The sequence below is a fragment of the Suncus etruscus genome, chromosome 2 (assembly GCF_024139225.1).
Source record: "Suncus etruscus isolate mSunEtr1 chromosome 2, mSunEtr1.pri.cur, whole genome shotgun sequence".
Taxonomy (NCBI): Eukaryota; Metazoa; Chordata; class Mammalia; order Eulipotyphla; family Soricidae; genus Suncus; species Suncus etruscus.
The window spans coordinates 57,367,942-57,383,082 of record NC_064849.1 but is presented as its reverse complement, the minus strand read 5'-3'; the positions used below and the strand labels follow the sequence as shown (position 1 = coordinate 57,383,082).

The 15,141-nt window shown below is 39.9% G+C and overlaps 1 protein-coding gene and 1 pseudogene across 1 annotated transcript in view; both read right to left on the bottom strand.

Moving 5' to 3' along the window:
- The window catches only part of HEATR5A (HEAT repeat containing 5A), a 106,628-nt gene that overhangs the window by 65,562 nt on the left and 25,925 nt on the right, over positions 1–15,141 (bottom strand). The window contains exons 10-16 of the mRNA XM_049766942.1: positions 13,737–13,848; positions 9,125–9,277; positions 8,391–8,490; positions 3,827–3,936; positions 1,414–1,577; positions 1,150–1,325; positions 140–245 (exon numbers count right to left, since the gene is read on the bottom strand). Coding sequence (XP_049622899.1) covers positions 140–245; positions 1,150–1,325; positions 1,414–1,577; positions 3,827–3,936; positions 8,391–8,490; positions 9,125–9,277; positions 13,737–13,848 — 921 coding nt within the window. The remainder of the gene's footprint in view (positions 1–139; positions 246–1,149; positions 1,326–1,413; positions 1,578–3,826; positions 3,937–8,390; positions 8,491–9,124; positions 9,278–13,736; positions 13,849–15,141) is intronic.
- LOC126002289 (uncharacterized) lies at positions 11,851–11,963 on the bottom strand (annotated as a pseudogene).

Sequence of the window (15,141 nt, the reverse complement as noted above, 5' to 3'; positions counted from 1 at the left end):
GAATACTAAAATCTTGAAACATTTTTTTAGATTAAGGAAAAAATTCTTTTAAAATACCTCTTTTACAATCTACATAAAGGTGTCATATTATTAAAAATCAGGCAAATGTCAGACTTTAAAAAAAAAAAAAAAGAATTACCTTCAATAAGCTAGAAATTGAAGAAACAACATGTAACTGAACAACTTGTTGCCGAGCTCCTTTTGTGTGTTTTATACTGTTCAACAGTTGTTCCAATATAAGTTGTCTAAAATCAGAAGAAATAAAATTTAAAAACAAATAATAATATAGTGGATATGTTAATAAATACTTAGTAAGACAAAGGGCAGAAACAAATAGCTATTGCTAAATTGTTTGATGTATAATTTATGTTTATAGATAATATTTATGTTATATATAAAAAAACTCATAATTTTTGTTTTATTTTGGGCCACAAAAGACAGTGTGACTATTTCTTCTTCTATCCACTAAACTATCTCTCTGGCTATAGATTGAAATTCTCTTATTTTTTGGGGGAGAGGCAGAGAGTGGTGTACCCATATCTGGCAACGTACAAAAGTTATTCCTGGCTCTTACTCAGGACTTACTGTCGTGCTTGAAGAACTATATAGGATGCTGTATGCAATGCAAATGCCCTACCTTCTATTGCTCTGGTCCAAAAACACTGAAATTCCTTTTATTCCTTTTGATGGGGGCACACCCAACAGTTTAGGGGTTACTCCTGGCTCTGCACTCAGGAAACATCCCTGGCAGGCATGGGGAACCACATGGGATGCCACAGGTCAAACCTGGGACAGCAGAATGCAAGGCAAGAGTCTTGCCAACTGTTTTATCTTATTTCTCCAGCTCCAACACCGAAATTCTTTTTTTTTTTTCTTTTTGGGCCACACCTAGTGGCGCTCAACCATGTGGGTGGGATGCCAGGAATCAAACCCAAGCCTGTCCTGGTTGGCTGCAGGCAAACGCCCTACTGATGTGCTATCACTCTGACTCTTTTTTTTTAACCAGTACTCAGTGATTACTCCTGTGCTCAAGAATAACTCCTGGTGAGCTAAAAGGACCATATGGGATGTCAGAGATCAAATCCGGGTAGTCCATGTGCAAGGTAAGCACCATACCCACTTTGCTATTGCTCTGGCCCAACAGTTTACCTTTGAGCTTCTCCAACATGAGAAGAGACAATTCCAAAGAGTTTGACTGCAGAGTTAATAACTGACAATACTGGAGGTAGGGGCTTAGGCACTGAATCTCCTTCTATATCTTCCTCATAAATACAGTAAGGGTCATGTTCCAGACTCCCAAAAGCAACACCATTACCAAGGAGAAGCTAAAGAGAAAACAATGATATACAGGTTTTGAAATCAAAATTCACAGATTAAATCAACTTCAGGACTTACTTGAATTAACAATCATACCTGTTCTTCAATAAATCTATGATCAGTCTCTTGTAGCAAAGGATTTAATATCATAAGATCATCCTGATGACAAAGGGATGGAAGTAAAAATGAGGATGCTGCCACCTGTGTATCAGGAGCAGTCAAATCAGAAGCCAGCTCTTTGAGGATAGCACAGAGGTTTCCTGTTGAATCAGAAGCAAAGGTAAAAAGCAAACAATTTGTTACTGGCAGCAAACTAGCTAGAATGCAGAGATAAATCTAGCTTTATTCTACACACTGGGCTATAGTCTATTAAGGCTAGAGAGTATAAATCTCATTCCTGAAAAATTCCTTTTGAATAAGTGATTCAGCTCTATGTTGCTCATGAGAAAGTTAAGAATAAATCCCAGGGAGTTGGAGCGATAGCACAGTAGGCAGGACATTTGCCTTGCACACAGCCGATCTGGGTTTGATCCCATATAGTCCTGAGTACTGCCAGAAATGAAGCCGGAGCACAGAACTAGGAGTAATCCTGTGCATTGCTGGGTGTGGCCTAAAAACCAAACAATCAACCAAACAAAAAAGAATCCCAGGGAGCTGGAGATAAAGTACAGTGGGTAGACAGCTTGCCTTGCACCCAGCTGACTCATGTTTGAACTCTGGTACCTCTTATTGTCCCCTAACCATGTATGGTCACAGCCAGGTATGGCCCAAAAACCAAGAGAAAAAAATTCCTAGGACCAAAACATAGTACAGTGGTAAGGTGTTTGCTTTAGATGTAGCCAATGTGGATTCCATCTCAGGCAACTCAAGTGGTTCCCTGACCTGCCAGGAGCTATCCGGAGTGCAGAGACAACAGCCCTGAACACTGCTACTGATGCTTGTTTTCCCTTGCCCAAATCCTGAAAACACAACTCCAAGTATGAGTGCACAGTGTTTAACATTATTTAAAATAAAATGAAAATATAAAACCAAAATATGGATCAAGTAACATATTGCATTAATTTTAAGAGCAAAATAAAAAATTTATATATTTGATACCCTTTTCATATTCTGGGGCATTTAGTATTTTGAGCCATATTCAGTGTTGCTCTGTGGCTGCTCTTGACTGTACTCAGTGGACCATGCAGCACTGAGGATCGAACTCAGGGATCCTGTGTGCAAAGTATGTATCCCAGCCATGAGATCAAACTGGGGTCAGCTGTATGCAAGGTTTAGCCGTTAGCCCTTAAACAAGCATCTTAAGTTATTCAATAGTTGGGACTGGAGCAGTAGCATAGCGGTAGGGCAGTTGCCTTGCATGTGGACAATCTAGGACGGACCTTGGTTCGATCCCCCTGGCGTCCCAAATGGTCCCCCGAGCCAGGAGTGATTCCTAAGTGCATAGCCAGGAGTAACCCCTGAACATCACAGGGTGTGGCCCAAAAGGAAAGAAAAAAATTTTTTAAAAGTTATTCAATAGCAGTTATAGCTATAATTTTATGGGGGAGCCATACCTGTCAATACTCAGAGGTTACTTCCGGCTCTGCTCTCAACAATCACTCCTGGTGGTACTCAGGGAACAATATAAAACGCTAAAGATTGATGCTAGGTAGGCCATGTGCAAGGCAAGTGCCTTACCAGCTCTACTATCTCTCTGGCTCCTAGCAATACATTTTATTTAAATGATATTTTAAATTTATGACAGCTTTTTGGATTAATTTTAAGGGGCAAGTTTACCAAGTGCTGGGACTTTATAAAACCGAAAGTCTTTGAGCTCAATAAGTCCAAAAACACATAAACTTTGTAAAATCGATTATACTTTGGTGGAACAACATTAAACTCTCTGGAATAATGGAATAAAATGTGTAAACACATATTCTAACACAGCTGACAAAGACCAAACTTATAGATTTACATGATAAATTTAAGAAAATACAGTGCTTTGGGGACTGTACAGTGCTAGGGGTTGAATCCAAGGTTCATGCATGCAGAGCACATGAACATCTCACTGAGCTCTTTCTGATAAAAAAAAATTACTTTTTTGGGGGGGCACAGCCGGTGATGCTCAGGGAATATTCCTGGCTATGTGCTCAGAAATCACTCCTGGTTTGGGGGAGCATATGGGATGCTGGGGGATCAAATCTAGGTCCGTCCTAGGTTAGCGCGTGCAAGGCTTGGGCCTCCCTAGTGGTACTTAAGGGCCAGTAGGCTCACACCTAGGAGGGTGATAGACTCAGGATCTCATACTTGCCAGGCATAAGCTCCAGCTCTTTGAACTTTTCCCTGATCTAGTACAAAACACTGAAAAAAATAAAAGATTTTTTAAACTTAAAAGTGGTGAATATGTGTGTTAAGACTGTATTATAACCTATAAACAAGACACAAATGACTCCCAAGAGACAAGCATTTATTACTTCCCAGAAATTATATTAGCTACAAACAGTAAAGCATTTACTGTTTAGGCTCTTACCTTCATAGGTTTCAGGAGGCAATAAAATCAATAGTTCATACAACCTTTGTTTATAAATTATTGATGGTGTTTTCAAAGGACTTCCATATGCTTTCAATATTGAAGAAAGTCTTAAAATAAGAAAAAAAGTATATCTTCAGTCTCATTTGAATGTACAAATATCAAACAGGTTGACATAAAATAAAGTAGCTACATATTTTGTTAATAATAGAGCTACCTATTAATAAGGTATGGTTATGGGGACTAGAGCGATAACACAGCAGTAGGGTGTTTGCCTTGCACATGGCTGACCCAGAACAGACATGGGTTCGATCCTCAGCATCCCATATGTCCCGAGGCTGCCAGGAGCGATTTCTGAGTGCAGAGCCAGGAGTAACCTTTAACGCCTTCAGGTGTGACCCCAAAACCAAATAAATAAATAAATAAATTCTTCTTAAAAATGAAAAAAGATATGGCTATGTTATAAAAATATGGTATCACATGAAAATCCTTTTGCTATCTTAATATCAAACCTTTTGTCATCTTTTTTTTTTTTTTTTTTTTGGCCACACTCAGAAATCACTCCTGGCCGGCTCAGGGGACCATATGGGATGCCGGGATTCAAACCACCGTCCTTCTGCATGCAAGGCAAATACCTTACCTCCAAGCTCTCTCTCCGGCCCCACCTTTTGTCATCTTAACTATTACAACAAAACTATATATGTAGATTATCTTTTTCTTTTTAGTGTATCTCCTAACTTTAAAAAAAAGCATTCTAAACCTTCTGCTATTGTATTAACAACTTTATTGGTGATATGACAATTTTCACGAATATAACTGTTGCTAATGAACTCTCCTCTTTTTTCCAATTCCTTTTTAAGACTTTCTAATTTCTTTTTATCTTTCAGTAACTTCATTTTCTGTCATCCTGAAACAAATATATTATGATCAGTTATGTCAATTATATATTTTCCTTAAATAAATTTATTAAAAAAAAGAAATTTTAATACACTTCAAGGCTTACAAGCTACCATTTGCAAAAATAAACAGCCAAAAAAGCCATACAAACAAGGGACTCAACAGCAGGGTGGGCATATGCCTTACTTACAACCAAGTCAGATTCAATCCTTAGCACTCCAAATGGTTCCCTAAGCCCTTTTAGAAGTGATCCCTGTTGCCTTGCCTGTGCTAGCCTTGGACGGACCGCGGTTCGATCCCCCGGTGTCCCATATGGTCCCCCAAGCCAGGAGCAACTTCTGAGCACATAGCCAGGAGTAACCCCTGAGCGTTACCGGGTGTGGCCCCCCCCCCCAAAAAAAAAAAGAAGTGATCCCTGAGCACAGAGCCAGAATAAACTCTGAGCACAGTGGGAGTGGCATTACACCAAACCAAATCAAACTACAATCACCAAAAAAAAACCAAACAACAACCCACAAACAAAAGTCATACAAGCACAACACACGAATACCTAAAAAAAAACCTGCAAGTACTTGGTAGAAATCTGGTTTGGAATGCCATCACCAAATAAGAATGAATCATCAGGGCCAAAGAAATAGTTTAGCAGGTAGGACACTTGCTTTGCATGACCTCAATTCAATCCCAGCAGAGCCAGAAATGATCCCTAAGCAGAGTCAAAGCACATCCTGAGAATGGATGTGTGTGTGTGTGTGTGTGTGTGTGTGTGTGTGTGTGTGTGTGAGATTTCTCCAATGGACAAATGACCAAATGGATGTGTATGTGTGTGTGACTTCTCCAATGGACAAATGACCAAATAGGTAAATTTGTGTGTTTGAGTGTGTGTGTGTGTGTGTGTGTGTGTGTGTGTGAGAGAGAGAGAGAGAGAGAGAGAGAGAGAGAGAGAGAGAGAGAGAGAGAGAGAGAGACTTCCCCAATGGATAAATGACCAAATAGGTAAATTTGTGTGTGTCAGATGCCCCACAGATGAATCACCAAATTGGTGAATTTGTGTGTGTGTGTGTGTGTGTGTGTGTGTATGAGAGAGAGAGAGAGAGAGAGAGAGAGAGAGAGAGAGAGAGAAAAGAGACTCTGAGTCCACAGATAAGTCAACAAATAGGCAAAATCATAAAATATTATCTTTCTTCAGGTGAAGGGCCGAAGTGGTGGTGCAAGTGGTCAGGCATTCGCCTTGCATGTGCTAGCCTAGGACAGACCTTGGTTCGATCCGCCAGAATCCCATATGGTCCCAAAGCCAAGATTTCTGAGTGCATAGCCAGGAGCAACCCCTGGGCATTACCGGGTGTGGCCCCCCAAATCCACAAACAAACAAACGAACAGGTGAACCAATGCTCTTCTAAAAGATCCATTCATAATTTCCTACCACCTCTATTTTATTATTTCTCATTTTGATAAATTCTGTCTTCTCCTACTTTTTACCACTGCTGCGGCACTACTAAAAGTGCTGTCATTGATATAAATTCATCTATCAAATGCTTACTAAAGAATTATACAAGTTACCATGTGATAAACTGCAATAAAATTTTCATCTCTTTCAGCAATATATATTGCTAAGTATTTGATAGGGGTTACTCCTGGCTATGTGCCCTGAAATTGGCCCTGGCTTGGGGGACCATATGGGATGCCGGGGAAATGAACTGAGGTCCACTCTAGGCTAGTGCCCGCAAGACAAATGCCATACTTTTAAGTCTTAGCATGTATCAGACCTAAGTTTAATTCCCAGTATGAGAGGCTGGAGAGATAGCACAGCTATAGGGCATTTGCCTTGCATGAATCAACCCAGGAGAGTCGATTCCTGGCATCCCATATGGTCCCCCAGCCTGCCAGGAGTGATTTCTGAGTGCAGAACCCAGGAGAAACCCCTGAGTGCCGCTGGTATGGCCCCAAAACCAATCAATCAATAAAGTTAAAAAAAATTCCCAGCATGAGATGGTTCCCCAATCACCTGAAGGTCCCTATTACCACCAATGTGGTCAGGATAATCCTTGACATCAGAAGGGCCTGAGCAGCACATCCTCAGGTTCTTGTCTGAATTCTGGTCTGAGTGGCTGAGAATCACAGGCTAGGTTTCAGGGTCTGCTGGGTAGACCCTCCTTCCCATATTGCCAATCAAGAAAAAAGTATGACATGCTAATTATATAGCATATATATCTTTCACTTACAAGCAATCAATCTACTATATAGATACACATATAGATGAAATGCACTTTTTAACAATTACAAAATTAAGGGTCTGGAGAGATAGTACAGTGTCTCTGAGCTAAAGAACTGTTACTTTAGTAACTAAGCACCACCAGGAATGATCCTGAGAGCCAACCTTTGAGGACTGCTGGGTGTGTCTGAAACAAATAAAAAAAAACCCCAAAAGACAGAAAAAAAAAGTTACAAAATGTTTATTTCCGAGGACTGGAGAAGTAGCAAAGTGGGTTGGAAATTTGCCTTGCACATGCTGACCTGGGTTTAATCCCCAGCATCCCATATGGTCCCCAGAGCCTGGCAAAGTAATTTCTGAGCGCATAGCCAGGAGTAATCTCTTAAGTACTGCTGGGTATGGCCCCAAACCCAAAAATAAATGTTTTCCTATATAGAGAAAATTTATCATTACATACTTGGGGAGATTTCCAAATATTAAACATTCTCTTAATTTAGAAATTACAAATGTTGAAGAAATATGTTGTCTTTTTCATTTTTTTATATATCTGATATATGAAAACATAAACATCTGAAATTGGTAATAAGCATGTAGTTCTTATAAATACATAATAGCACTAACAAATCAATTAATATCATACCTGAAAATGTCAATAGGCTTTAATATCAAATTTTTTGGTTAATACTACTCTATGTAAAATTAATTAATTAATTAATTTATTTCTTGGTTTTTGGGCCACACTCGGTGTTGCTCAGGGGTTACTCCTGGCTGTCTGCTCAGAAATAGCTCCTGGCAGGCCCGGGGGACCATATGGGACACCGGGATTCGAACCAACCACCTTAGGTCCTGGATCGGCTGCTTGCAAGGCAAACACCGTTGTGCTATCTCTCCGGGCCCTATGTAAAATTATTTTATAATTATCCATCATATTATCCATCATGCAATTTTCCTTCCATTTTAATATGTATTTTTCTTTTAAATTCATAGTCTTAAATAAAACTCATAGAATTGTTTTCCTTGTGAAAAAAAAATCATTCATCAACCATAGGAATTATATCCTATTAATATCCTTAAACATACTTTATGATCATTTATATATCAAATATTTATATATATATATTTTGGTTTTTGGGTCACATCTGGCAGCGCTCAGTGGTTACCCCTGGCTCTACGCTCAGAAATCACTCCTGGCAAGCTCAGGGGACCATGTGGAATGCCGGAATTTGAACCACCGTTCTTCCGCATGCCAGGCAAATGCCTTAACCTCCATGCTATCTCTCCAGTCGCAAATATTTATATATTATATATTGATATTATATTAATATATTCAATTATATATGGAATATTATATATTCATTTATATATAGCAACTGACTATTAGAAATTTATATATTATATAAAATATATATATTAACTGGCTATTAAGAATTTTTTTATCAAACTGAAATAGACCCTTACTGGGTTAGCAAATCCACAGCACAAGGGAGAGGTGGAAGAAGACGCTGAATTACTTCCTCGGTAAGAAGACTGCCACAGTGCGAAATAAAGCTCTTGATAGCTGAAAAACAGAACAGAGTGTAATGAACTATCATGAATGAAAGCATTCAACAGAATACTTGGATTTTTATTAGATGAATAAGGAATTATATTAAACTACAATACCACCAAAACCACTTTGAAACTCTAGAATAAATGAGAAGCTAATATCTTCTACCTCTATTATAACTGAAAAAATTATTTTCAGAAAATGATTGAGAAAAATAACCAAGCTTACACATGTTTATGGGGTTATTATTAGTCCTTAAACTCAAAGACAAATAAATTAGCCTTAGTTTGACACTTTAGTTTGACAATTCTACAAAAAACATGCTGACTGACAAATTAGCATGTTAGACTTGTTAATTATTTTATTTTTTTGGCTTTGGGTCACACCCGGCAGCGCTTAGGGGTTACTCCTGGCTCCAGACTCAGAAATCACTCCTGGCAGGCACAGGGGACCATATGGGACGCCGGGATTCGAACCACCATCCTTCTGCATGGAAGGCAAACGCTTTACCTCCATGCTCTCTCTCTGGCCCCATTAGAGGCAAATTTTTCCTTTGAATTAAGTAAAATATGCTAGAAAGAGTTAAGATAAAAAAATGTATAGAAAAGTCAGAGAGAAGGGGAAAAGAAGACTGAACTCAACCTACCACAGAGTGCACCAGCTCGTCCTTCCAACGTAACCTGCCAAGTAAATGAATCTCCTCTGTTCCTTTCAGTTTCTAGGTCTTTGGGTGACACAGGAAAGACACATTTCCACAATAGCAGAACTTGCGCAAGGTAATGACTGACAACGGAAGGACCTGAAATTTATTGAACTTGTGTTATTTGTATAATAGTAAAAGTAGTTACTCTTTTATTTTATTTATACTTTATTTGGGGGGTGGGAGTCTCCCAGGCAGTGTCAAGGAGGCTTCTGAGCTATCACCAGAGATACTCAGACTGGTCGTGCTCAGGGGGAGCATTCACTGACTGTAATCAAATCTAGAGCTTTCTTTGTGGGGTACGTTCGCCAGTCCTTTGAGAGCCAACTCTCTCTGTCACTGAAGTGACTACTTTTTGTGGTGTGATATATGTTTATTTTCCTTATGTTCTATACATAATTTTCATAAAATATATACATTAATATATATTCCATAAATTATATATATTTTAAACAATATATTAATGTATGTATTTTATGAAAAAAATATATACATACATACAAACTGAATCTGAGAAGCACATTTTTTATTGCAATGCCAAACTTCTTTAGTGCCAGGGAAGACTACGAAAATACGAAAGTTTTAATTAGTTGTTCCAGGGCAGAAATGATAGAGGTGGTAATGCATTTGCCTTTCATGCAACTGACTTGGGTTCCATTCCCAGCATCATATATGGTACCCTGTGCCCTGCCAGAAGTGACTCTTGAGCACAGAGCTGGGAGTAACTCTGAGCACTACTGGGTGTGGCCCAAAAACAAAACCAAAAAATATTTTGTTGGGTCAGAGCAACAGCACAGCAGTAGGGCATTTGCCTTACATACAGCCAACCTAGGACAGACCCAGGTTCAATTCTGGCATTGCATATAGTCCCCCAAGCCTGCCAGAAGGGATTTCTGAGTGAAGAGCCAGGAATAACCCTGAGTGCTGCCAGGTGTAGCCCCAAAACAAAACAAACACATTTAGTTGGGCCAGAATAATATTACAGCAAGTAAAGCACTGCATTGCACATGGCCGACCCGGGTTCAATCTTTGCCATCCCATGTGCTCTCTGAGCCCACCAAAAGTGATACCTAAGTGCAGTGCCAGGAATAAGCTCTGAGCACTGCCAGGTATGGACTGAAAAGAAAAAGTTTAAGTTAGCAGAATATAAAATGTCCAGTATGAAAACACTCAGTCAAAAGCAAATAAAGCTTAATCATAACACTCAAGAAATGTGAAACAATAAATTTTTTTTTTTTTTGGATCACACTCAGGGGTTACTCCTGGCTGTCTGCTCAGAAATAGCTCCTGGCAGGCATGGGGGACCATATGGGACATCGGGATTCGAACCAATCACCTTTGGTCCTGGATCGGCGGCTTGCAAGGCAAACGCCGCTGTGCTATCTCTCCAGGCCCGAAACAATAATTTATACCAGAGACCTACAAATATTTTTTTTTTACTAGCTAGAAACCATTTCTGACTTTGGAAATGACTCAATTGTGTAACAATAAAAAATAGGCTTGCAGTTGAATAAAACTTCAATGAATACTAACAGCTGACTAATAAGATTCTCATATGTCACAAAATATTTTGTTTTAAAATTAAAACTGTAAATACCAGTGCTAGAAAGACAGTAGAGGAAGGGTGCTTGCCTTGCACATGACTGACTGCAGTTCAATCCCTGGTCTCCAAAGACCCGCCAGGAGAGATAAGTGAACACGAAGCCAGGAGTAAGCCCTGAGCATCTTAAGATTGTGTTTCAAAGTGAGACGGGAGCGGTGGCACAAGTGGTAGGGCGTTTGCCTTGCATGTGGCTAACCTACTAAGATGGACCGCTGGTTGATCAGCTGGCATCCTATATGGTTCCCCAAGCCAGGGCAATTTCTTTCTTTCTTTCTTTTTTTTTTTTTGCTTTTTGTTTTTGGGCCACACCCAGTGTTGCTCTGGGGTTACTCCTGGCTGTCTGCTCAGAAATAGCTCCTGGCAGGCACGGGGAACTATATGGGACACCGGGATTCCAACGAACTACCTTTGGTCCTGGATTGGCTGCTTGCAAGGGGCAATTTCTGAGTACATAACCAGGAGTAACCCATGAGTGTCACTGGGTATGGCCTCCCCCCCAAAAACAAACAAACAAACAAACAAAAGAGTGTGGCTTAAAAATAAAACAACACAAGTATTCAGACATACAAATCAAGAAGCAAATCAGATTTCCTCCCAGAACTGAACTCAGATTCAGTCCTATAAATGCCTTTAATCAACTCAAGAAACTACTGAAGGTAGTTCTTTTATATATTACTTTCTCATTTTAAATCTATTAGGTTAAATTATTATACAGGTGCCAAATAAATTAATGTTCAAATTCAGTTTTATATAATAGCAATAAATCATTGATGTGCTTATAAAATCTTAAGTTTCAAAAAAATAGACCTGAAATATAGCTTCCATAAAGTAACATAATTATTTTCAAGGTTATAGGATATAAATAAGTCGTGGACATAAAATAATAAAAGACTTATTTGTCTCTCTCTCTTTTTTATTTTGGATCATACCCGGTGGTGCTCAGAGGTTACTCCTGGCTCTACATGTAGGGGACCATAACGGATGCTGGGGATCAAACCTGGTAGGCTACTTGCAAGGCTAACGCCCTCCCCATTGTGTTATCACTCTGGCCCCAAGACTTTTTTTTTTAAATAACAGGGAACGCTTCACGAATTTGAATTTGCATGTCATCCTTGCACAGGGGCCATGCTAATTCTCTCTGTATCGTTCCAATTTTATTACATGTGCTGCCGAAGCAAGCATGGCTTTTTTTTTTTAATTAAAATAACTTCTTTATTGTGCCCTCTTGTGGATCATCTGGGATCAGGGGCCACTGTGGCTCCACAGGACACTGGCCCACATAATCCTTTGTTGTTGGCCCTGGGACAGGGTCCAGATGCCACCCTCTGCTCCCTATCCCCAGTTGCCCTGAGTGAACATACTGAAGGTGGAACCAGCTGAACTTCATGTTCCTGAAATAAAGTGTTGACAAGGTGAAAAAAAAAATAACTTTTTTTTTTTTGTTTTTTGGGTCACACCTGGCGGTGCTCAGGGATTACTCCTGGCTGTCTGCTCAGAAATAGCTCCTGGCAGGCATGGGGGACCATATGGGACACCGGGATTCGAACCAACTACCTTTGGTCCTGGATCGGCTGCTTGCAAGGCAAACGCTGCTGTGCTATCTCTCCGGGCCCAAAATAACTTCTTTATTAAGCACCATGGTTACAAACATGTTCGTAATTGTGTTTCAGCTATAAAATGCACATTCCTCTTCACCAGTGCAACTTTCCTGCCACCATTGTCCCTCATCTCTTGCCTATCTTCAAGACAGGCATTGTATCTCTCTATCACTGTCATGGTAGTTGTCAGTGTAGTTGTCTCTCTAACTGCACTTTACACTCTTTGTGATAAGCTTCATATCATGTACTGGTCCTTCCGGCCTACATCATTGTTGAAGGGGCACACCTGCAGTACTCAGGAGTTACTCCTTGCTCTGCACTCAGGCATGGGGACCATATGGGATGCCGAAATCAAACCAAGGTCTGTCCTGGGTCGGCTGCATGCAAGGCAAACACCCTACTGCTGTGCAATCTCTCCAACCCCTGAAAAGACCTATTAAAAACACTTGTTTTAAAGTAACCCTTTTCCCTTCAATAAAATTAAGTACTTATTAATATTAAAGAGTTTCAGAATAATTATATTCATGTTATTAACCAGCTACAATATGTCCTATTGTCTACTATTGTCTATATACTGTGGTCTATCTTTTATTCTGATTATAAATGAGTGTGATTTTTTGGTTTATTTTTTGGCCAGTCCAGAAATGCTCAAGGATTACTTCTGTTGTGACTCAGAATCACTCCTGGTGGTGCTAGGAGGACCAAACAGGCTTCCAGGGACTGAGCGTAGGTTGGCCACATTCAAGGCAAATGCCCAACCCACTGTACTATGTCTCTGCACGTGAGTATGATTTCTTGAAAAGAAATAAGTACCTTATCAACTATACTATTGCTCTGGATCCTAAATATGTGGGCATGGCATATAAAGGACTTATCAAGGACGTTGCTAGAAGTATTTGTATTTATTCCTTCATTCCTTCTTTCTGGGGAGCGAACACAGAAACTCACATATGCAATATAAAAGGTCTACTACTGAGTTACTTCCCAGTCCTGTGTGGATATTTAAATTCTACAGTCAAATGCTTAACTATTGAGCTAGCTATATCCCTATACTGAATATTTAAATCAGGGTACATATTAAAAAAAAGTCTCATCAACCCATTCAAAAATAACAACAGTAGTTCAATTATACAAATATTTCACAAAACTCTTTTATATTTTTATTTATTTATTTTTGGTTTTGGGTCACACCGGCAGCGCTCAGGGGTTCCTCCTGGCTCTATACTCAGAAATCGCTCCTGGCAGTCTCTGGGGACCATATGGGATGCCGGGATTTGAACCATCATCCTTCTGTATGCAAGGCAAACGCCCTACCTCCATGCTATCTTTCTGGCCCCATATTTCACAAAACTTTTACCTAATGTCATCAAAGCAGCAATCAACAACCATCCAGCTTGAGTGCGTGGAACTGAAAGGCGACTATTTTGAGCAGCAGAACAAATCAAATCTTGTGCTAATGTCATAATAACCTATGAATAAAAAACAAGACAGTATAAAGCTAATCTTTATAAACTTGTCAACAAATTAAAAAATTAACTCAAGACTTGTACATATAAAAGCATAAGTAAGGGTGAGAGCAATAATACAGTGGGTAAGGCAGTTGTCTTGTACACAGCTGACCTGGATTCAATCCCTGGCATTTAAATAGGTCTCCTAAAGTGTCAGGTGTGATATCAGGGTGCAGGGCCAGATGTGATCTGAGCACTCCAGGTGTGGCCCAAAACCAAAAACTAAACAAAGCTGAAAACATAAGTGATAACAGGTCAGAAAGAAAGTAAGGCATTTGCCTTAAACCCAGTCACCTTAGTTTAGATCCCCAGCACTATATGTGGTCCACCAAACTCTGCCAGGAGGGATCCTTGAGCAAAGAGCTAGGAATAAGACCTGAACACCACTGGGTGTGGACCCCCAAACCAAAACAGTCAAACAAAAAGCCAAATGATAAAGGGCATCATTCATATAGACTAGAGCTTCTCAAAGTGTGCTATATTATCCCCTGGGTTGCTGGGTGTTTACAACTATAGCATAACTGGATAGTTCACTTAAAGTAAATTCTGGAGAGTGCTGAATGATTTCTTTCTTTCTTCCTGAAAAAGGAGTAGTAAACCAAGTAAGTTTGGGTACCACTGAGTTTCTTTCTTTTCTTTTTAGTATTTTGGGTCACAACTGGTGACATTCAGAAGTTATTCCGGCTCTGTACTAGAAGTTGCTTTTGGCAGGCTTGGGAGAACATATGGGATGCCGAACCATCATCTGTCTTGTGTTGGCTGCATGCAAAGCAAATGCCTTACCACTGTGCTACTGCTCCAACCTCACCACTGAGTTTCTCCCATAGTACATTATTCCTAGGTTCATCATTCAGGAAAGCATAAGTAGGGGTGAGAGCAATAATACAGTGGGTAAGGCAGCTGCCTTGCTCACAGATGACCATATTTAAATATGGAAACTTTCAAGGTTAAATGTTGGTATATTAGGGTTGGACACAGCAGCCCTCTAATACCATAAATAGCTTATATGGCCAGTTTTTAGGACTGCATAACTGCTTAAGTTTAGAACTTATGTATTTAAAAAATTTTTTGGTAGAGGCCGGAGTGGTGGTGCAAGTGGTAGGGCGTTTGCCTTGCTCACGCTGACCCAGGATGGACTGCGGTTTGATCCCCCGGCATCCCATATGGTTCCCCAAGCCAGGAACGATTCCTGAGTGCATAGTCAGGAGTAACCCCTAAGTATCACAAGGTGTGGCCCCAAATCCAAAAACAATA